General features: G+C 37.6%; 1 protein-coding gene across 17 annotated transcripts in view; it reads left to right on the top strand.

The window, feature by feature from the left end:
* Positions 1-23184, top strand: part of MPDZ (multiple PDZ domain crumbs cell polarity complex component) — a 90711-nt gene that overhangs the window by 47214 nt on the left and 20313 nt on the right. For 7 of the 17 annotated variants that reach the window (XM_062017273.1, XM_062017272.1, XM_062017271.1 and 4 more), the window contains 8 exons: positions 259-537; positions 1714-1837; positions 5391-5589; positions 8449-8490; positions 12473-12577; positions 13420-13515; positions 13995-14172; positions 16226-16336. In XM_062017273.1, coding sequence (XP_061873257.1) covers positions 259-537; positions 1714-1837; positions 5391-5589; positions 8449-8490; positions 12473-12577; positions 13420-13515; positions 13995-14172; positions 16226-16336 — 1134 coding nt within the window. The remainder of the gene's footprint in view (positions 1-258; positions 538-1713; positions 1838-5390; positions 5590-8448; positions 8491-12472; positions 12578-13419; positions 13516-13994; positions 14173-16225; positions 16337-23184) is intronic. The other 10 variants (XM_062017278.1, XM_062017266.1, XM_062017275.1 and 7 more) reach the window with 6 other exon arrangements.

The following is a 23184-nucleotide window of genomic DNA, read 5'->3' as shown; positions in this document are numbered from 1 at the left end:
GTTAGTGGATAAATATTCATTAGTACCAAATTAAAATTTCATCTTCATAGATAACTTACTTTCATTTATTTCTGGTATTTTAAAACAAAAGAAATTGTCTGAGGAATCAAGTAAGTTTCATAGTAAAATGCTTGATATATTGAGGACACTGATGTTACAACAAATACGTTTAAATTCTGAAATTAGTTTCTGGTTAAGATTTTAACATGAAATGTACTAAGGAATGTTGATTGTTCATTTTCTGCTTCTTGTGTTTAGCAGTCTGTTGGAAACGAATGTTCAGATGCTGCAGCTGATTTATGTGTCTCTGACAAGAAACTGTACAACATGGATCTGAATCAGAGAGTGAGAGACCAAAAATCTGTAGTGGGCGATAGTCTGGAAGCTGCAACTGGTTTTACAGAAAAGGATCTTCTGCCTCAGGATGTTTCAGATATCAGCCAAAAAGAAAGTGAAAACACAGCAACATGGACTGAGTCTGAGACAGTAACAGAAGTTGCACAAAGTACTACTGTGCAGCTTGACCCCACTGCAAAAGTAAAGAATTATTTTTGTATTCTTAATTAAAAACCACTAGGTAAAGGCTATATTACATATAGAATCTCCTAGAGAAATTGATGCAGGCCAACAGCTGTATATGGTTCTTTGATCACAAATGTCTGTCAGCTGTGGTAGCTCAAATCAAAACACATTTAGACTTTTCCGAAACAAGAACTAATTTGTGGCATCATGAGAGTCACAGCAATATGTCTGCTTATACCTTACAGCAGCAGACACTGCTGGACCACAGTTAAGTGGGCCACAGAGGTCATTCTCTTCCCCTCTTAACTTCCACAGTGCCATGGGCTCAAGGAGTTGCATAACTGGAGACCATGCCTAGGAAACCAAGGGGCAGTGGTGTGAAAGTCTCGCATCCTGATCGCACAAGCCTGTGCAGTTCATCTTGCAAACTGGTGTCTGATGGCAGTGTGGAAATATAATATTCCTTTTCTTCTTCCATTCAGTGATTTGTTAAGAAATTATTTAAAAAGCTGCACTTTCTTACAAGATTTATTACTTTAGCATTGGCAGATTGTCAGACACCTGTGGTGAATTGATTCAGAAAATTTGTTCATTCTACTAATTTTAAGAGTGTAACTGATGTCCCTGAATTAAGTGCATACTTTGTGGTAGATTTGCTGTATTACTTGAAAGAAAGAAATCTCGTGTATTGATGTTTACAAATATCTAAATGATGGCTGTCAGGAGATTGGGGCATCCCTTTTTTCCTTGTATCCAGTGACAGGACAATGGGTAATAGGATGAAGCTGGAACACAAAAAGTTCCATTTAAACACAAGAAAAAACTGAGAGTGAGAGAGCCTTGGCACAGGCTGCCCAGGGAGGGTAGAGTCTCCTTCTCTAGAGGTCTTTAAAACCCACCTGGACGCATTCCTGTGTGACCTGATGTAGATGGACCTGTTTTGGCAGGAGAGTTGGACTAGATGATCTCTAAAGGTCCTTTCCAATCCCTACCATTCTGTGATTCTGTGAATCTATGGTTCTATATATGTTGGTTTGATCTTTGATGGACTGACTTTTCCAAAGTCTCTGTAAGAAATCTGTATTAATTGTGCACTTAGCTTTTGTGTAAGGTGAGATGAGTAGAGGTCGATATGTCCAAACATAGTTTTATCTCAGTATTCTGAATTGATACTATTTTCCCTTTTGTTAGGATCAAGTACTTTTAATGGAAAAGAGATGCACAGTATCTTTGGAGGGAAGTTCCACAACCCCAAATTCAGTCAAAAACACGTATGAGAAGACTATCACTATTGCTAAAGGCAATTCAAGTCTAGGTAAGGTAGCTAATAGTTTTTCTAACTTGTTCAGGAACATGAGTTTCTGTTTTTCTCCTATGTTTACTTTTCTATTAGTAAAGACTAAACATTTTGCTTTTAGTGGGGAAAGCATAACAGGATATTAATTCTTTGCCGAACTTGCACTGTTTGGCTGTAATGGCAGAGGACTCTTTTGCTGTTCCCATGAATAAGGGTGTAAAGTGTCCGGTCTCACTGAGAATTTTTTTTTTCTCTTAAAGGAGTTTAGTTATTCCTAAATGTTAACAGAGCAGCTTTAATATATTGTTTTTTAATGTCAATTAGTTTGTATAATACAGTGAAAAAAAATGAAATGTTCACTTTCTTCCCACATAGTTCTAGTTGTATTTTAAGTGCCCTCGATATTTGTGAAAATCAAGACAAATACTAAGTAATTAATCTGACAGTTAGTAGTTTTAGCTCAGTGACATTATTTTATAGAGAATTTCAGAGTTTTAAATATCTACAATCTGTAACTTTTTGAGCATAGTGATTAGAGGCACAACAGATACGAACATTTTTTGGTGTTCTCTCCCAGTCTCTGGTGTGCCATGAGTGTCCTTCCCTCCCTTTGGCGGCCACTATGTTCATTTGCTTTTGTTAACATTCCTGGTGCCATTTCTTCTGGCCAAGTGAACATCCTTGAAGACCTTCTTGTGTTGATAGGGCAGGAGTTTGTGTGTGTGCTGTTTTCAGTTGACTCTGAAATGCTTTCAGATGGATTGCCTACAGAAGGCATCCTGGAAGCAGCCCATGGGCACCTTGTTCATAAACAGCCACCTCTCAGGAGTCTGGTGCTGCGCAGAGGCAGGTGGAATGCTGTAACCCAGTGGAAGCTTCTGCCTGGAATAAACTACCCTCTGATGTCTGGATGTCAAATCTGCCCGATTTCTTTGTGATACAGCCAGCCAAACTGGATTGGGAACTGATCTGATTCAGAATCAGCCTCTCCCCAAAATATAAAGCGGTAGGCATGACTGATATGAGTTAAGTTTTGACAATGACCTCAGACCGACAGCCACATTGATTTGAGGTGCTTGGGTAATTACTCCATTTACAGGCCTCACTGTGAGGCTGTGTAAAGTGCAGTTCACAGTGCAGTTCCAGGCACTTGGGTTTTATTAGAAAGTTTTTGCTTGCAGTAACATCTTAACTCATTGGAGTAGTCTTTTTCTTGTATGTCTATGAGTATTTAAAGTCTGGTGAACATACACATAAAATTTTATGTCACGTGTAATACAGCATAAAAACAATAAACTTGACGCAGGATGCATATTGGTAGAGGTTACACATGTGAAAAGTAAGACTGACCTCTCATGTATACATAGTATGAATATGAATAATGCTTTCTTCTGGCTTGTGAGTGTTGTGTGTCTTCCAGTTTGTTCTCTGGCCTATAAAGCTGCCTGGGCACAGCTAAATCAAGAGCTGTGAATAATGTTGAAAGCTGCAGCCGCATCAGTTATTTCAGTTAAGAACTGGCACTTTTTTCCTTTTAAATGGTGTCACCAGTAGCTTGCAACAGTTCTTCAAATCCAGCCACAGCTGGAGCTCTAACCTTTTGATTGTGATTTGTAACAGGTAAGAGGACTAGACACCCACATTCAAGAAGAGCTGAAATGCCATTATCCTGTGCGTTTCATTTGACAACGTGACAGTGGCATTCGTATTTTTAACCTAAAACAGTAACTGTCCAGGGTGTGACATCAGCCTTGCAGATCTGTTGTGATGAGGATGCCAATATAGAAACTGGGGGTAACATTTTTTCTAAAGTGCAATTACACTAGCCTCAGTAATACTGTTATTTGTTACTGGCTTAACCAAGCAGCAAAGTTAGGTTCAGCTTTTCAAACCACATGTCAGCTGTTTCCTTGGTAGTTTGCTTTTCTCTGCTGACTGCCCATATTCTGGTGGAGACCACTCAGTTGCAGTGCTGTGTTTACATTCAGATCTGATTGCATAACTTATGTGAGCAGATCTGTAAATAAATGATTGTTGGAAGAAGCATGTTAGTGTAAATACTGCAGCACGCAGCCCAGGACAGCACCTGCAAATGCTATTTGTGATGTGCTCAGCATTGTAATGTTACTAACCTGAAGAGTAGGTGACAGGCAATTTCTCTAATAGGAAGGCAATGTCAGTGGTACTGTGTGTCCATTTCACAAGTTTGATACACTGCTGTTTAAATTACACCTGACCACAGCTGACATAATTACCTGGCAAATCATAAATATAAATCTCCAGTCAATGGTAACACCATATTCTTCCATCAGTTTAATATAAAGTGAAGGTGGTTTTGTGTTTTTTCCAAAAGGTAAACGTTGACTTCTGCATAACAAAGTAGAGAGGTAAATGTATTCCTGTGTCCTAGAAGCTTACTGAACAATTCCTTGCTAGTTAGGGCCACCTTCTGATACTTTAGATAGCTAAGTTGATCTAAGCTACAAGTAGGTGTGAGGAGCCAACACTGTGAAGAGATTTTTATTTTCTGGGAGAAGTCCTAAAAAGCCCAAGTGACTATCCAGACTAATGTTGTTCTTTAAATGGTTCAGTATTTTATTTTTTCTCTGAGTCAGATACTAGGCAGATGTTTGTATGATTGACTGAGTCTGGAGTGCCTGAGGCTTACAGCTGCTTTTTAAGTTTTATTCAGTCAATCTGTCTCCCATGGTCGAAGGTCAGAGAGCAAAGCACTGAGTGTTTGTCTTCTGTAGCCATGGTTGTATATAAATGGTTAGAATTTTTTCATAGTCAATGTCCTTGGAGGGTTCTCTCTGAGTATCTAACATCTTCCACTCACAGTCTGGGCCATAAAGTAAGGGCTTGCAGACACACAACTCCAGTCCTAGTGATTGCTAGTCTGATAGTTACATGCAAAAAACAGGAGAACACATAGTGGGGTAGTCACGGCCTCCTCCTCCTCCAATAGATACTCCTCTAAAATAAACTCTTACTTCACTGGCTTCATCTTGTTAGTAAAATAAAGCTTCCATGTTCGTGCACAAAAACGAGGGAAAATAAGTTTGGTAATATTACAGTAGTTTAAGCCACCATCTCTGTGGGATCTGATTCAGACTTTCTGTTGAAAATAACTGTATGATTGTATTGGCCTAGTGCTTCTAATTAACTGATTAATCACTTCAACTTTTCAAAGAGAACCAGTATAAACTAAACTGAGATACAGTGTATGAACTCAGTGAACTGTCCAGAAGAGTGGTAAATTTAACTCATTTAGAAGCAGTTTCATTATCATCTTTGTTTATTTTCTGCTTAAATTTCCTACTAATTTATTTTTGTATTGAGCATGGTATGTGAAATTACATGAGGTAAAGATAAGATACTGTGATTTGTAATTACTATCTCCTATTGAAAAGAAGGAAATGCAAGAGAGAATAAAAATGTTTATAGACTTGCTGACATTGATAGGTTGGCTGTCTGATTTCTGCCTTCCTTAACCCAGGTTACCTTTCTATTCTGTGGCACTCAGCTGAGGCTTAAAGATATTAACTATTTCACATGTTTTTAATTGTAGGTATGACAGTAAGTTCCAATAAAGATGGCTCAGGAATGATAGTCCGCAGCATCATCCATGGAGGCTCAATCAATCGTGATGGACGGATTGGTGTTGGGGACTGCATCCTGTCCATTAATGAAGAGGCAACCACTAACTTAACCAATGCACAAGCCCGGGCTATGCTAAGGAGGCATTCACTCATTGGACCAGACATAAAGTATGTAAAGTTAGATGATGAATTGTGGAAGGAAAAGTCAGATAGTCTAGATTTGGTTATTTGTGCAAATGTTCTAAATGAAACTTGTGTTTATTTTTACAATATGATTTTATCTTGAAGTTACAGCTTCAGGTGGATCATTCACCTTCAGATGACAGCTTTATGGGTTTGAAAGATAAAAATACTTGTGTGAGAGGCTTTGGATGTACTTAAAAACATTATTCTGTCGTTAGTAATGATCATCATTTCTGCACTGCCTGATTTTGTTGAAGAGATGGGGCTGGTCAGAGTACTGCATTCATAGTGTGATTCATCTAAAGAAATTAAGGATTTCCTAAACATATTTGTTTTTCTGAAAAGTAGCCTATCATGGCCATTCCATGATAGGGGTTTCAGGGGTTTCATTTGATGGAGATTGTTCTAATGAATTCTGTGTTTGACTGTCAGACAGAAAGTATGACACGTGATGTTAATGCAGAAAAGTAATAATTAAAACATTTTCAGTCCCTCTATGACAAACAGCAGAAACAATCTGTTTTATGGGGTCACTTCCAAGTTTTTATTAGTTTATATGAAGGAGCCATTCCTCTACTGCATAAATACATGCTCTTGCGAGAACTACTGTAAACTTACAGTAATTAATACGAGTTTTGAAAAATCTGCTTGCTTCATGAGAAAGGTTCTTTCTTCTCAAGTTCAATCATTTTACAGAATTTTAACCTTTGCTTAAAGTAAAATTCTTTCTAGCTTGGTGGAGGAGTTAACTTTGTGCACATGCATCAGCTAAGGATGAGGTTGTTCCTAAATTTCTGATTGGTGCCCCAGACACAGCAATGCTGAGTTTACCACTCCAAAAAACAAGTAGCTGTTTTTTCTCAATCTTGTGGTAACATGGATTGAGTCAGATCTGCAAATGACATTAATGGAGCTGTTATTAATTGAAACCTCTGTTTAAGAGGGTGGCTTTGAAAGGGGCCATCTCAGTCCCAGTGTAGTTGCAGGTAACTGTGTAGTATCTGTTAGTTACACATAGACTGCAGGGCATTCAGCTCTTCCCTAGAAGTATTCCAGCTTTGAAGAGACACAGCATTTCCAGAACAGGTAGGCAAAATATCTGCACTATGGGTGGTTGGTTTAATTTTCTGACTCATAGTTATCATGCATTTGGAGTTATGAAAATGTAGATTTGTTTCAATAATGGGATATGCTCTTATAATGAATTACATTGTTGTCAATGCTGTCAAGAATTTAAGTAAGCCAGTATTGATGAAATGTGACATTGGTTATTATGATAGACTTTCAGATTGTGTTACCATACCAACCGCCACAACTGAAATCAGTTGTTATGTGTGCATGCCTGTATGTGTACATCTGCTTAGATGCACAAATGCTGTAGCACTGTTCTTCTTTGAGGAGTCTTGTATTAGTGATGTAGTTGACATGTTCATTATTCGTGCTTATTCTTTTATAGCTGCTGCATCCTACACTAAATGACCACAAGTTTTGTTTTGTAGTCTTACTCTTTTGCAGGTATGTCAGAAATACCAAAATCTCATCTCTGATATGAATATTTATATTTTCCAGAGGAAAGTGCATCCTCTTTCTGAAAGATCTCACAGAAGAGGGACAGTTACTGTTCATATTCTTACTTAAGATCTTCATCTTTCATTTTATATTTATGTTTTTTGGTGCATTCCCATGATAAGCCTTTAAACAGAAGCTGACTTCTGCACTTCAAAGAACTGAAAGACCAGATCGTTTGATAGTTTGTAAAGGAGTCTTGCAAGAATAAGGACAGTATTTTTGGTCTACATAGTTTTGATACACAACTATTCAGCATAATTAAAGTTCTCCATAACTTGTACTTTCAGGAAGAGTACAGGATCTCATGAAAAATATTATGATACAAACATGTAGGTAATGTCCCAAGTTGGAAATGTGGATGTGTAGAGCATTATCTCATGATAGTTCTTCCTGTTTGCTGAGAGAGATACACAGCTATATAGGTGTCATTTCAGAGCTAATATGGGACATGGCCAGCGAATCAAATGAGAAAGTTGAATCTCTTCAGTGTCTTCCTTGGGAAGCACTCAAGTGTGGACATCTAGATATCATACTGTCATTCCTCTCTGTCTACACAGGGCTACAATGTTGGCAGCTTAACTTTCAGACTGAGGATTTTCTGGGTAGCAGGGTTCCCCCAATAAGTGATTAAGCAGAATTATTTTAATTTCAAAACCATATTTCAGTGGCAAACGTCATTTGCTTAGAAGACACAAAGCTGTTCTTTCTTACTTGCCACATAAAGGCTTTGTTTTATTCTGTTAAAGGAAATTTGATTATGAATAGTTCAAGAGCCATCAATCTCAGTGTCAGACTTGGGTATTTCATTTTTTTTTCCCCCTTTGTGTGTGGAAAACTAGATGTGTGGCCTTATGAGAATGCATTCTGTTTCACTTCCCATTCCACCTTGCCAGGAGCTCTTCCATTTCTGTAATAATAGCCAGGGTTTTGTGCTCAGCAGCAGCTGCTCCTAACATCTGTCAGATAATTACAGAGTTGAATCAGAATTCACCTGCCTAAAGTGTGGAGATGAATTCCTGATCAAGAAATAAAAGATAGATTGCAATTCCATTTTCCACGCTTGTTAATAATCACTGCTAGAGACAATAAAAAAGGACAGATGCTTTCTGGGGGAGGTGTAGATGAAGCAGAAGTTGAACGGGAAAAGAAAAAGGAGAACAAAAAAGCAGCTCACACTTTTAACTACATAAGTATACCTCTCGCATTCAGCATGAGACATTGACATTTGTTAACACCATTGTAAAAAGATGCTGCATCGTATGCTTCACATTCTAGATCTTCTCCAGCACCTGCTGATGATCAGGCCCTGTGTTATGTGTGAGTATTGGCGATTCAGAAACTCATTATGGCTCTATGTTGCAATTTGTCTGTAAAATCATTCCATGCTTTTTTGACATCCATAGTAATGTCAGGGATATATCCAGATATAGGTACATACTATCTCTCTCTTTATGTGTGTGTGCATGCACATGTGGCTGCACATGTGGGGGGGTGTGTGTGTGTATATATATCTATAAAAATATAAAAGATATGAAAGAGTGTGTGTGTTTATATATGTATAAATATGTATATATATATATAAATGGCTTTAAACGTGAAGATTTGAGCACACCTCCTAAGACTGGAGTGAAAACACCGGTATTCTAACAAATTGTTGCTAATATTTTTAAATTTCATCTGACAGACATGCTCAGAGCACATGTATATGTGTGTGTGTGTACAGGGTTCAGTGCTAGAATTGGCATGACTACAATGTACTGATATCTGGATTAATCTCAGTGTCATATTTTCTGTGGCACTTACATTTTACTTCCTTCATGTATAAAAATGTTCAAATTAGACCTTATATGTTAATGACAGTAATTTGTCCTGAGCATTTTCCATATTTTGTTCTTTGGTTTGTTGATGTTTCAGGGTTCTGTGTGGCTGTTCAGTCAAGCATGTGATAAATGTTCCTCTTTACTGCATGCATTGTTGTGTTTACAAGATATTTTCATATGTACACCCTCTGGTGTTTCCATTGTCACTGCTTTTGTTGCTAGTACATATCACTGGGGGGAAGAGGGTGGTCCTAGTTCTCAAGAAAGGAAACACTTTCTTTTTTTTTTTTTCTTTTTAAGTTGTACAACCAAACTTAAATAATGCTTCTACTTCATCATAAATTTAAACCAGAACACTTACTTGCATTTTGAAAAAAAAAAAACAGCATAGAAAACTGAATTACATGGATCCAATGCATAAAAAGGTGTATTTCATGTGCGAGTTCACCTTTGTTTCTTGCTCATGATTTTCAAAGTTCAGTTAATTGAAAATGCAAGTAAGTGTTCTGGTTTAAATTTATGATGAAGTAGAAGCATTATTTAAGTTTAGTTGTAGATAAGAATGAACAGATAAAAACGTGTTGAGTGTTCCTTTGCTTAAAAATAGGCAATTAGAACTGGAGTTAAGCACTGGAATAGAAATAATGTAATTTTCTAAAGAGCCAACATGCACCAGCTCCCAGTGATGCTATCTGCATTTTACTCCATCTGTGGAAATCAATTAGGTAATTCAGTTGCTCATTTTCAGATGCCTTTTTTTTTAAATGGTGGAACAAACATCTTTTCTTCTCATCTCCTGTGCTATGCATGGAAAGGGAAGCTTACCTAAATGAAAGTGCATTTGGGAAGTGTTTGTAAGTAGCATATAAGGCCATTTGAAAGCATCCTTTGAACTGCATTTTTTCAATGTCCCAGTGATTAGTCATTCCTTTAATGAAAAACAACAGGGTAGCCCCCAAGTTGGAGTGCATATAGTTTACCTCCCTGTTAACTAAGACTGATGTTGTATAGAAGTATGAGGTAAGGACTACTACTGCTCTTGGACCTTGGAACCCTGCATAGTTGTTCGCTGTGTGCTCTTTGCACAAAAAGGACTGGACAACAGTTGAAAAATGTTAGACACTCTGCTATCAGTGATCACATTGCTGTCTACATCTAATCTGAATCTGGCCATATCTGTTTCCTTCTTAAGATCCCATCCTTCTCTTTTCCATACTTCGAACAGTAGCTTCCACTGTAGTTTAGCATAAAGGAGATTGTACAAGCCTTCTTGGTGGAAGAAATGTTGCTTGCAATCCTGATTTCTTTGCAACTGTCTTTCAAGGGAAACTACATTATTTCCTACTTTTTTTTTTTTAGCATGACAATTCAATTGGGATGAAACTGGTGAATGTAACTGGATGAATGATACATTTTCTTTCATTGATATGCAGTTTGCACATCTTGTAGCTTTTGTAGAGGTGAAGTATTCTTATGGGCTTACTGGATGGTGTTTCTGCAGCAGCATTGGCTTCATGAGAGTTTTGTGACCATAATACTAGCTCTTTGCTATAGTTCAATGAATTTGGAGTTGGAGATGGCAGAGAAATAGTAGGGATTACTTTCAAAAACTTTTTTACCTCTGGCTTCTGTTTTACAGCTAGGGCTTCACAGAATAACTGCTGCATGTCTTCTGTGTTTTCCAATGTTGGAATGCCCTCAAAGACAGATAAGAGTGACATCTGATGTGTGTTCGTTCCTTAGTTTATGTCAAATCCCCAGCACAAAATGAAAACTGCTTTGTGTCAAGTACAACACTCTGTGTTTGTAAAAAGACCAAAGCAGAAGAGAGAGGAGATTTAAGGAAGAGAGAGGAAGCTGGTGATAATCTGGATGATTTAGAAATTTCTGTCAAAAGGACTGGAAAGTTCCTCCTGATTAGCACCATAGGCAACTTCCCAAATGACCATCTTCTGCACTTTGCTGGGTATGTTAGGTGTGAGAGAAGTTAGGGAACGTGGCTGGGCACAAAGATGACAAATAGGGATGGTTCTTGTGATAATTTTGATTGAGCATTTTAGATAGCATTAGTCATATAACAATTTATTTGCTCTGCCTCCTGCTTGCCATGTCCAGCAGAAAACCAATGAGAGGGGGAATCCATAGCAGTCAGGTAGCGACAGGCAGGACAGTCAAGTGTACTCCATCAGGGAGTGATGGGCAGGAGAGGGCTCCAAGTAAGTCAGAGACTCAGAGATGAAATAGTCTGTCCTCAGCAGCTTCTGTGTCTTTCTGAAGTAGCCAAGATGTTTTTTCTCTATGCTGAGAGGAAATGTGTTCATATTTCTTTTAATCATGTGATGGATGGGAGTACAGACTTTTTTTAATGTTCTTTTTCCATCAGCCTTACTTCTTAGCAGACTTGGACCTGATAGCTAAGCTGCTTATTGAACAACTAGAGATTTTTAAGAAGAAAAAACGTAAGGGCTACCTAAGTAGTCCTGTTTAGATCATGGTGCCCTTTTTCCTGAAGAGGAGGGTTTTTAAAGAAATATTGTCCATGCCCTAATCTTTTTTCCTTCTCTTTGTTTCCCCCTCCCCAGTCTATTGGGCCATTTCTGGCACTCAAACATGATCAGGTTACACCAGGGCTTCAGGAGTCTGCATGTCATTTGGTTGGTAAGACATAACTGAGAGTCCCAAGCTGCCTGGAAGTCCATGAAGGGCTGAAGGAAGCAGTTGAGCAGGGGATTTCACCCTGCAACATAGTTGGTATTCTGTAATGCATTTGCGTGTCCAAACCCATGTAGTATTTTTCACCAAAAGCACAGAAACCTAAAATAGATCACAAACAACCCAGGAAGGCACAAAACTTCCTGCAAGCCAACTTCCAGAGGCATTTTCAGCCAACATTTAAGATGGTAATAGTACTTCACACCTCACAGATCTTTCAGTGTGTGTCATTGTACAAGGAATCTAGCTGAAGCCAGATTGTCTCTATTGCACTCTTGTCTCTGTTCAAGCACCATTTACTTAAAATGGAGTGGCCATCCCTCAGAAATTCACAGAAATTCAGCTACATAATTTGACCATAAATTCAAGAGGTTTCAAAGAAACATAAGGAAAAACGTCCTCACTGTGAGGGTGACAGCACTGGCACAGGCTGCCCAGATGGGTTGCAGAGTCTCCTTCTCTGGAAACACTCAAAACCCTTCTGGACAAGTTCCTGTGTGACCTACTCTAGGTGGCCCTGCTCTGGCAGGGGAGATGGACTAGATTATCTTTTGAGGGCCCTTCCAACCCTTAAGATTCTGTGATTTGTTGCAAAGTCAAAAAGGATTCATGTAACTCCTTAGTCCCAACATACCAGCATTGTGCCTTTGAAATCAATGGCCATGTGAAGTAATCTTGGGTGACTTCCTCATATTGATTTCTCACACCCACCAGAGGTAGGACCAGCAGTCCTCATGCTGCTTTAATCATGTTCCATTTTATTGCAGTATTACATATGTGCCTGCAGAAAATTTAGACGAGTACAGGGCGAGTTTGGGACAACAGACTGAGGGACCTGTGCCGCTTGAACTTTTTCCTTCACATGCTGTCAGGTAAGTCAAAAGACTGTTTTCTCCCATAGAGCTTGCAGGTGTAGCTCTTTCCATATTCTTTGCACAGTTCGGGAAGATAAGTTTTATTTTAGAAGACCTGAAAGGTGAGTCATTTTCTTCAGACCAGCTCCCATTACAATAAAAAGTTGTTCAGAATACAATTTTTTGTTTTGGGGAGCAAACTTTTCTGACATTTTTACAAGGCTGTTTTCTAGGTATTTGAACTAGTCAAAAAGGAGAAATACTATGCAATTTGATTTATGTATTCCTGCAAGTACTCAATGCTTCCAACATGAGAGTTTGTCATTAGTGGTCTTTTCTGAATATACACTGTAAAGAATGAATTAAGCTATAGTTTTCCTTGAGTTTCAAAAAAATCATTACACTTACAAGCCAAAATATGAGGTGTAACTAATAATTATTATAGTTAATATGTAACTAATGAGGTGTTTTCTAATAATTATTTTCTGAAAGCAGTAACTGTTTTTCAGTGCTGCTGTTGTAATTTCTTCCATTTTGGAAATTATAATTACCTTCGGCTTTGATTTAGAATCATAGAATGGTAGGGGTTGGAAGGGACCTTTAGAGATCATCCAGTCCAACCCCTTAGTCCTAGTTCCAAAATGCAAAGTCTTTTATTCTGTGCTTGTCAGTTAATAACAACTTAGTTGTGGAGACAAATGGACATGGAATTCTAATGGGCATCTGAAAAGAAGGTGCTTACACAAATCCTATATACAGATTCTAATGCTGGCAGAGTGACCCAATACCTGACATGTTTCAGTGAAACATAGTGATTATGTAGGTTCTTTAAAAATTAATTGCATGTTCTTGTTCATCAGCAGGGAACTCCCAGAGCTTCCAGAACGTGAAGAGGGAGAGGGAGAAGAAAGTGAACTTCAAAATGCAGCTTTCAGTAACTGGAACCAGCCCAGAAGGTAAGTGCAGGTCTAGTTGCTGCACAGTATAAAATCTTATCTGAAGTACAACAAATCCAAAACCTGTAATGTATTTTAAGAGGCATAAGAAAACAACTGAATTGTTGCATTTCCATATAGTGTGCATTGCAGGAGTAATTCATGGCTGATTTTTACCATCATTGGACTAAATCCCTGCAATCTAGCAGTTTCTTGATTGCTGTAGTATTTTTTTTTATAGGCTGACTCTCTGGGAGCCAGTAAAAAGTGATGAAGAAGAGGATTCAAAGTTTTTATTAAAATCCAAAATAAAGTGATAACAATTGCAGAGTTTCTGAGCAATTCCATGTGTAATTCCCACTGAAAGACAACACTTTCCAAGGAGGTGTTATTTCTGAATGTTTTTAAAACATTGTGCAAATTCAAGTATTTTCAGCATGCAGCATTGTCATAATCACCACAGATTTTCATTTATTTTGGTCCTTATTTTGTCACAACAGGGTTGAACTCTGGAGAGAACCTAGCAAATCACTGGGGATCAGCATTGTTGGAGGACGAGGGATGGGGAGCCGCCTAAGTAATGGAGAAGTGATGAGGGGGATCTTTATCAAGCACATCCTGGAAGACAGCCCAGCCGGCAAAAACGGAACACTGAGAACAGGAGATCGGATTGTGGAGGTACCAGCTGAGTGCCTTTTGCATACTCTCGGGAGCTGCTGAGATGGATGCGTGGCCCTGGGCCGACAGCTGTACAGTTGCTCTAGCTGGCAGAGCTTGAGCCATATGGAGTTCAGGACCATCTGCTGATGTTTGTGTGCAGATGGCTTTAAGTTGAATATGCAACCAGATGACTGAATGTGCAAGAAGGCTTCTAAAACAGCCAGCAGTTCTACCTGCCTGTTTTAAAGCCAGCATGTGTAAAAAAAAAAAAAAAAAACCCTTATGTCTGGTGAACCTAAAAGGCTTTACCTTTGAATATTGGATAGCAACAGAAAGGGCCAGTGAAGCAAATAATGCAAATAAATGCCAGTATTTTTTCCCGTCTTAAATCTTAATTGGATCACATCGTTCTTGTGCGTCTTGTGCAGGACTTAAGGGAGATGCTGGTTTTTTCCTGCTGACATAAGGAAAGATGGGTTTGATACAGAGGAAGAGCATTGTGCCTATGCCCGAGGATAGGGTAGCCAGTGGTGTTGCAGGGAGGAATGTATCTAGATTTCTCTTTAGCTTAGCCAATCCTGTGCTCATGCAGCCACTTTTGCTTTATTACTTAAAGGTAATGAAGAATGAACGAATATTCTGAAAGGAACGTGTCTTTCCTGTGATAATTATCAGATAGTCAGACATTTCTCTGTCTCCAGTGTCAGGCCTTTAGGAACTGCACTCCTCTTGACCTTGCTGTGTGTCCTTAGCTGACATAACAATCAGGGTGAGGGAAGTGGTGATTTTTCCTCTGGATCAGGCGGGGCTTGCTTAATATGGTGATAGTGAAACTGTAATTTACTGTCAGATGCAAGATCCATGTGAAGGATTTTGAAACAAAATCTTAATGTAGGTGATACTTAACTACAGTAGGATGGAAGTGTTTCCAGTGTGTAACAAGTTGGGAGATGGAATTTTGCTTGTTGACCACAAAGTTAAAAACAGTCATTGTATCTGAATACCTAGATTTTTATGAATTCAGTGATTGCCTCTGACAATGTTGCTTGCAGATGTTGATGTGGGTGAATGAAATTAAGTAACCAGTGTTGTGCTAATGCCACTCTTTCTAAATGAATTATTTCAGTTTCTGAAGTTGTGGCATGTCTAGGTTTTTCTCACTGATAGCACATACAGTATTTCAGACATGGGGAGTCACAGAGCCTTAGTGTTCCTGTTCAGTTCTTTGTAGGTTCAGAATTTTCTCTCTCAGATTGTGTTTGTTTCCTCTTTGCAGTGGGTAGTTAAGTTTGAGGTAGAGTTAGACAATTAAAAAGATGGAAGTAGTCCTCTTTATGTAACTCTGTGTGCACTAACAAATAACCTTTCTGTGTTAGCTTCTAGCTTTTATTATGGTTGTTGTGAGAATGCTATACCAATGCTAACCTCACCTTAACATGTTTTGTACCTGGATCACAAGAAACTGTTTTGTATAGCAATACGTATGAAGACATGAAGAAAAGCAACAAGGCAAAAATTTGGCCATAGCTATCCTTTGTTAAATACTTTTCTTCTAGAGGAGAGAAAACTTTTAATGTCTGACCTAAAAATATAACTTCTGGAGAAAGCATCTAGTAGCTAAGATTGGTCTGATCTTGCCTTTTTTTTTTTTTAATGTAAATGTACAATTTTTTAAATTGTAAATGTCATAAAGTCTTGAGAGGTAGATTATTCCAAGATCGGATTTCCTGGAAGAGGTATTTGGCAAATGCTACTGCTCTCTTCAGATTACGTGTCTCTTATTATCATATCTCTTCTACTACACAGTCTGTGGGAAAATGTATGGAGCCTGAACCAAGAATGTTGAAAAACCTATTTTTAAAGCCATGAGGAATATTTATTTGTTTGTTCAGTGCTCTTGGAAATGTCAAACCTGTGTGTAAGGGACCTTACATGAAGTTAGTAAAAATCCTTCTACCCGTTACAGAGGTTTGGGCTGAGGTTTTAATCAAAGTTCCGTAACCAAAACCCAAAGCTAACTCATGATTCTTGTAGCTTCTTGCAATGTTAAGATGAGGCCTTCCAATTACAGGTGGATGGAATTGACCTCAGAGATGCCAGCCATGAACAAGCTGTGGAAGCCATACGGAAGGCAGGCAATCCTGTAGTCTTTATGGTACAGAGCATTATAAGCAGACCAAGGGTAAGCATAACGAATATGAAAAGATAAGTAATACTTAGAAATAGGAGAAACAAATATTCAAGGTGGTGGTGTTTGGGAATGGGATATTTAATCCTGAAAGTTCCATCTCAGCCATATTATTTCCATTTAGAATGAAATTGATTTGGATTTGGAATTACCCTCCAGCACACCGTCCTCAAACTATTTTGAAAAGCCTCAAGAAAGATAATTGGTTGGGGGGCAGAGTAGGAGTCTGACTAAACCCAGCTCTTTGAGATTGACAGCATGTCTGAGAAGCGCATGCAGAAATACAGCACCTATTTAAAAATTCATTGGACATTAATGAAAGGACCTAGAAGTACACGGAAGCTTTCCGTCACTAAGCTGCATGGACATTGCAGACAAAAGCTACTGGCTTTAATATAAGTTGCTTGCATCACTAGAAGCTAAATTTCGTCATTGTAGTCAGTGTAAGCTGCATGTTTATTTACTAGTTGTCTATAACTCTTGTTCCCCAGCCAGAGTCTCTTTATAGCCCTTCTTCAGCTTCTGCTCCCGGTGGGCAGAAAACTACTAACCCATTTTATCATCAGTCATCTGAGGTAAAGTTGCATGAAAAAGCAGTATTGAATGTTGATTATTGATATTCAAGCTTCTAAAGTAAGGCTTTTGCGTTTGGTGTGATGTGAACAAAATTGCACTGATGAATGTTTAGGCCAGTTTGGGATGGAAATGATGGCATCACTTTATCACGACTTTTTATTTAGAGAATTTTCCTTTGCTTTTTTTAATTGCAGTTCTTTGTTCTCTTTATTTTCCAATCATTAATCTTGTTGGTTATTTCTTGACTGTTTATTAACCCTTGTTTCTCTGTATGCAGAAACATTGCAAATGCTCTTACTGTATGCATGCATTGCATTGTGGTGTTTGTAAATGGCATACTAATTTACTGACTTCTTATTGTAAAATTTGCATCTGTACTTCAGGATAAGATCTTATACGGAAATTTCCTACCTTCATTCATGTACAGTCACCCAGACAGCTAGCTGCCTGCACACAGTAGCTATATTTAATATGACATAGCAGACAGTTTCAAGTGACATGTTGCTAATGAGTCAGTTTCTTTTCTTGTTTTTTTGTTTTTGATTTGGTTTTTTTTTCATTTAGTTTACTGTAATAGATAAAGACATCATAAGTGTACTTTAGCCCAAATAATGCAAATGGGCTATGAAAAGCTGCTCAGTAGTTTAGCTACCAAGCAGTTAATCCATCCGAGCTGTATTTCATACTGATACCGCCCTGAGTATTTCTGAGTAAAATTAATCATCCCCATGGTTATGGCCCCAGATAATTAGTAAGATGACAGCATTCTGCTATACTAAATGCTAGCTAGTCTCTGATTCTTTAGCATCCTGGACATGTCAATAAAATACTAGACAGAAGTTAGTCGAGGGGAAGAAAAAAAAAGTTAAAATAAATCCTGTTACTTTAGATTTTGTTTTGGAAAAATAAAAACCACCACTAAAGTAGCTATGCTTTTTATTTTAGCATTTACTTTTCCTGTCCTAGACAGTGTGAGAAACTGCTTAATCTGTTTTAGCAAACTCAAGTGCTCCGTATTTTATCATGGTAGTCAGTCCACAATAATACAGTGCTGTTACATAGGTTAGAATTTGAGCTCACTGTAGTATTATAGGTGCTTTGCCATTATGACAAAACACAAAAGACATAATTTTGAATTACTGTGGCTGATCTTTCAGTTTTCTTTTTTAGTAGGATTTTAGCCTTTATATACAAAGTGTTTGTGATGCTTACTTTAGTTGCTTAAAATTTAATCAAGATAAAATTCAAAATTTTATGCAGCTGACTAATATAATGATTTAACAGTAATAGTACACATTAGCAAATTACCTTTCCCATCTTATCTTTATAAAAGACGAAATCAAATGTGAAATCACACGTCTAAACAGAAAATCTTGTTCAACTGTGGAGAAACTGCCTGTTGACTTTGAATGACTTTTTCAGTGAAGAAACCTTAGTCGTGCACTGTTTCACTTTCTCGTTGCTGAAGATACTACAGAACCAAGATATATATTGTTTTACCAAATTACATTACTTTTCGTTTTGCAAAATAATATTTGAGAAGAAATATTTAGGGGTACACTTTCTATTTTCAGGATCATTTAAAAAACAAAAATGCTTTAAGAAAGTTTTTTAACAGCAACATACATCTGGTTTTAATTACTTTGATACAAATTTATCAGTTGATGCTGCAAGTCTTTCACATTTCTTTCCACTTATTATGCATCTTATTTTCCAGTAGTGTTAAGCTTATAGCCTCAAGACATTTAGGCAATTGCCAGATGAGTACATGTAGTGTAGAAATTACTTTTAAGTATATATCGAACGGTATTTCCAACATACTGTGCAAAATCAGTGTTGTTCACTCTTTATTAAACAGGTTCTGATCTCAAAATGGATTTCAGTGCAAAAACTACATAAAGAATATAAATGATCAAATAACATCCTCTAACTATGAAGATTCTTTTTTTGTCAAATAATAATAAGGAAGTATAATGTGTTTTATAAGGAGAAGACCAGATTCAGAAAACTAGATGAATGCACACATACAGAAAATGATCTATAAGTTATGATTACATATAAAGTCTGTTTAGAGATGCTTAGTATTGCTGAACCTTGCAAAATACAGTTAGTGTGTTACTACAAGAAGTAAATAAAATTTTGAGAAGTAATCTGTGGTTTTCAAAATAAAACTAAACCTATAACATTTTTACAAATAATTGTATTTATTTTACTCCCAAGAATCCTCAGTTTTGTCGTTAAGTCATGTATGAGAGCATCCCATATGCTGAGATACTTGGACAAAATTGTACAAATGTCACAGCAAGTAAATTTGCAGATGTTCATGCTTCTGAATGCTGCCCCTTATGAACTTTGTGGGCTAGAACAGGTATGGGGATTGCTGCTTTTCCCTTATGCTCTACTAAATACAGCTGATACAAACACATGGCAAATAACAATTTTGTTTATCTTCACATGTCTGTAGCAAAGTGCAGGAAGTGAGCCTTTTTTAGTTAGCACAAACTCTAAATAAATTTAATGTTTTGTTTCATGTGTCAAAAAAAAGTTCATTTAAAAATTTTTTTTTTCCTTAGTCTCCATTGTTTTTCTTTTAGAATCCTTCTCTGCCTTTATTGCAGAACAGTCTTTTCTGTAGGCCGGCTGTCTTCAGCAACACTAATCCGTTTGCTGATTCTTCTCAGTTCAACGCTAACAAGGTTGGATGATGACACACTGTCTGCTTTTGCCTCACCATTTTGTGTGTGCTTCTTTGCTGTTAGTGTCTCTTTGCATTGAAATTCTTTCTTACCAATTTGGGTAAAATGTTGTGCTGATGAGAGTGGAAATTGTGTGTAGAGAATAAAAAATACACAGACACATATACACACAGAACAGTTTTTGAAGAAGTTAAAAAATGTGAGCTCTCTTAGTCATAACAACTAAATCTGATCTAATCAGAGCTACCAAAGCAGCAAATGTTCAATTGAAAATTCAGTCCCTGTGGTATATGTTAAGTTGTCCACCAGAATGTAACTCTCTCATCAATGTGAGTCGTTTTGCTGCTGTGTCCTTTTCTTTTATGGGTTAAGACCTTCCAGCTTTAGTATCTTCTCTTTTTTTGCATGAAAAAAATATTGGCAGCTTTTGCTTTATGATGCTGAAAACGTTTTCCCTCTACTTCTTGAAAATCTTTTTAATGCACCATGAACAGGTTGCTGATATCTTTGGATGTGTGAAAAACATTAGAGTCTTTTTTTGTGGATGGCACTTACTGCATGTTATTCATGTTGGCAACAGAGTTAAGCTCTAACACAAGAATAAATAAAGGCTTAATTATGTGCATGCGTTTCTGATTTAATAAAATTATATCAGGCCGATTATATATGTTGAGAGTGATTGTGTCTCTTCAGCTATTTTTTTTATGTTGTCAAATATACCAAATGTACAAGAAACATTTATTATATAGTATGGGGTATATAATTGCATGTGTGGTTTGGAAATCTGTTTTTGTGTTTCTTACAGTTCTGAGGAAAGGGAGTAGAAGCATAATGTAAGCAATGATGTGTTATTTTCCATATCTTCAAAAGTATTCCTAAAAAAATTGCACATATTTTAGAGGAAACCTAGTGTTTTTGCATAATTCATTTTTGAATGTTGAGATAAGAACGATCTTTTGTCATCTCTATCAGCTTATGCTGAACTAAGGTTCATGTACAGTAAGAACCTTTGCTGAATGGGAGTCCTTAGTAACCCCTTAAATACATTCGTCCACTTAGAAATGAACTTGCTGCAGCTAGTATAAATGAATCTGTAATTGAAAATGAGTTACTCATTTATAATGCTATGTGTTGCCAAAGGTGCTGTAACATGTGGATTGCTGTTTTCTGTTACTGTAGGAGGTATCGAATCCAATTAGGGTTACCTTCCGTTGTTCCCCAGCTAACCCTTTTGCTCCCACACCATTCAAGGTTTGTCAGGATTCCAGTGACTGTGTCCTACTTTGTGTGTGCTGTGTGTCTGTACATGGCCTGTGACCCTGTCTGGAGTGCTGCTTCTTCCATGTGTATCTCCTTTGTTGAAAGTGGTACTTCTCCAAACTTGCTTGGCTGTGATTGGAAAGACCCTGGTAGCCAAATGGGCTCACTGTCTGATGCTTTGCAATTGAAATGAAATACTGTGCTGCAACACACTGAAAGTATTTCATGAGTTAAGCATTTTAGGGTTTTTTTGTGTGTGGCCTGATTCATAGAGGAAAAGTCTTATGTGTGTGTAACCTGCAGGAGTCAGCTTCTGCTGCTGATGGTGCATGTGTGGCAGACTGAGTTCTGGAGGCAGGATGTGGTCCCCTCCAGCCCATTGGCGTTGTAGCACCCTTTTTACCCTTTTCACAATGGACCCATGCTTTTACTTTCATTTCAACATTTTCTTGAACATCAGCTAATATGTTCAGATTTATGTCCTTGTGTACAGAAGTACAGAAAGAAGCATGTTTTTGTCAATCATGTTATGGTGGCTGTAGTTCCTAAGTGCTCACCTGTCAGGATGTAGTTATATATCCACATCTCATGCATCTTCCAGAGGTCCTTGACAGCGGTTTTGGGGGATTTTTTTGGTCATATTTTCTTTCAGTTTTACAAAGCTCTTGGACATTGTTATTTACCAAAATTATAATTGACGTGATCTATTAATTTTGGTTTTAATGCACACAGACTACTGTAAGGTCTGCTGATCTAGTTTGCTCTCACACTGTATTTCTTCTTCTTTTCTGTATGTTACTTAGTTTTCGAATTAAAACTCTAGGAAGCAGCCTGAGAAGTAGTGTTTTTAGAACTACTCACTTCTGCACCTCTCCTTCATATAGATGTCTGTCACCAGCTTGGTATCCAGCATGGTGGATATGTCAGTTCTTTATTACAAAAAATCACTTTGAATGTTACTAAGCTGTGTCTCCCCTCTACTCTGATTCTGATGGGCAACAATATCTTTTTAGAATTTTGCTGTTTCGGTTGACGTTTATATCTGCCCTGTAACATTAGCATGTTTTAGAGTATAGTATCTCCTACTGAAGTTGAGTGATGGAGGTGTCATCTCAGCAGGATGGTATTGTCTTAGATTTGAAGCACAGATCAGTGTGACTGATACAGTGGTACAAAATATCACGTAGCATTTCTGTGCATTTTAAAGAAAATTACTGACTTGGGTGCCGTAATAAAACTTCCCACACTTTTTATATTTAATGACTTCTTAGTTAAGCTCCAGCAACAAGTTCCTGAATGAAGGGAAAGTCTTTTTTGAGTAGAAGCAGGGCACTGAAATAGAGTATTTGCATTTTCTTTAAATCTTTGGAGTATACAGAGAGTGAAGGTAGCTAATTTTCTCCAACAGATGGGACCTTCCTTAAATCTCAGTGGCACTAAATTGGTAACTTCAATTTAAAGTGGATTGAAGTCTTCTAAGGTGTATCTTCTTAACTATTTCGCTGTTGCTTCTGATGAAGAAATTGTCTCAGTGTTTTTGGCACCCAGCTGAGACAACATCTGAGATACCATGTTCAAACTCTTGCTAATATAGGTAATGAAAGAGGAAGAAGATGAGAGCAGGGTGGTGAAGCTAGGGCAATCAGTTGGAAAAATACTTGGTTTTCATCTAAAGTTTTAGTTGTTTACATCAATAGCTCCTCTGCCAAATGTCAAAGTCACTTGGGCGTGCATGAGCTTCATTATAGTGATATTCAGACATGAGGTTTTTGCCTCCATGTTTATTGTGAGCAAGCCAAAGTGATATAAATTACAAACAGCTGCATCCTTGGTCACAGTCCACATGGAGGATGCCAGATTGTGGATTTGGGCATTTAACCATTATATTGCAGTAGACGTGTGTTTATGCTTTTGAACTTTTTGTGACTATGAATAGGCCACATATATCAAGACCAAAAATATTTGTCTTCTTTGTGATTCAGTCTGTATCTTTTTACATGATCTCCCCTGTGCAGCTTATAGGAAATTAGTAAATAGGACTGAAGAAATCCAGTTGCTGTGAATTTCTTCGGTTATTGTCTGTTCCATTTTGGTTTTAAATTGCCTTTTTGGTTAAAGTGTCAGTTATTTTCTTTTCTTCGTGGGAGGATTTTTGAAAGCGCTAATTTCTTTGTTTCCTTTCTCTTTCCTCCTATTTGGCTTCCAAAGCGTATAATAGGAAGAAATTATATGCCATGGCTTTTTAAAAATAAAAGTCTTTTAGAAATACAGCGTTGGGAAAAAAAAAAACTTGAGTTTTCATAAGGGACC

The sequence above is a fragment of the Colius striatus genome, chromosome Z, assembly GCF_028858725.1.
Source record: "Colius striatus isolate bColStr4 chromosome Z, bColStr4.1.hap1, whole genome shotgun sequence".
Lineage (NCBI taxonomy): Eukaryota > Metazoa > Chordata > Aves > Coliiformes > Coliidae > Colius > Colius striatus.
This window is presented reverse-complemented; position numbering and strand designations above follow the sequence as displayed.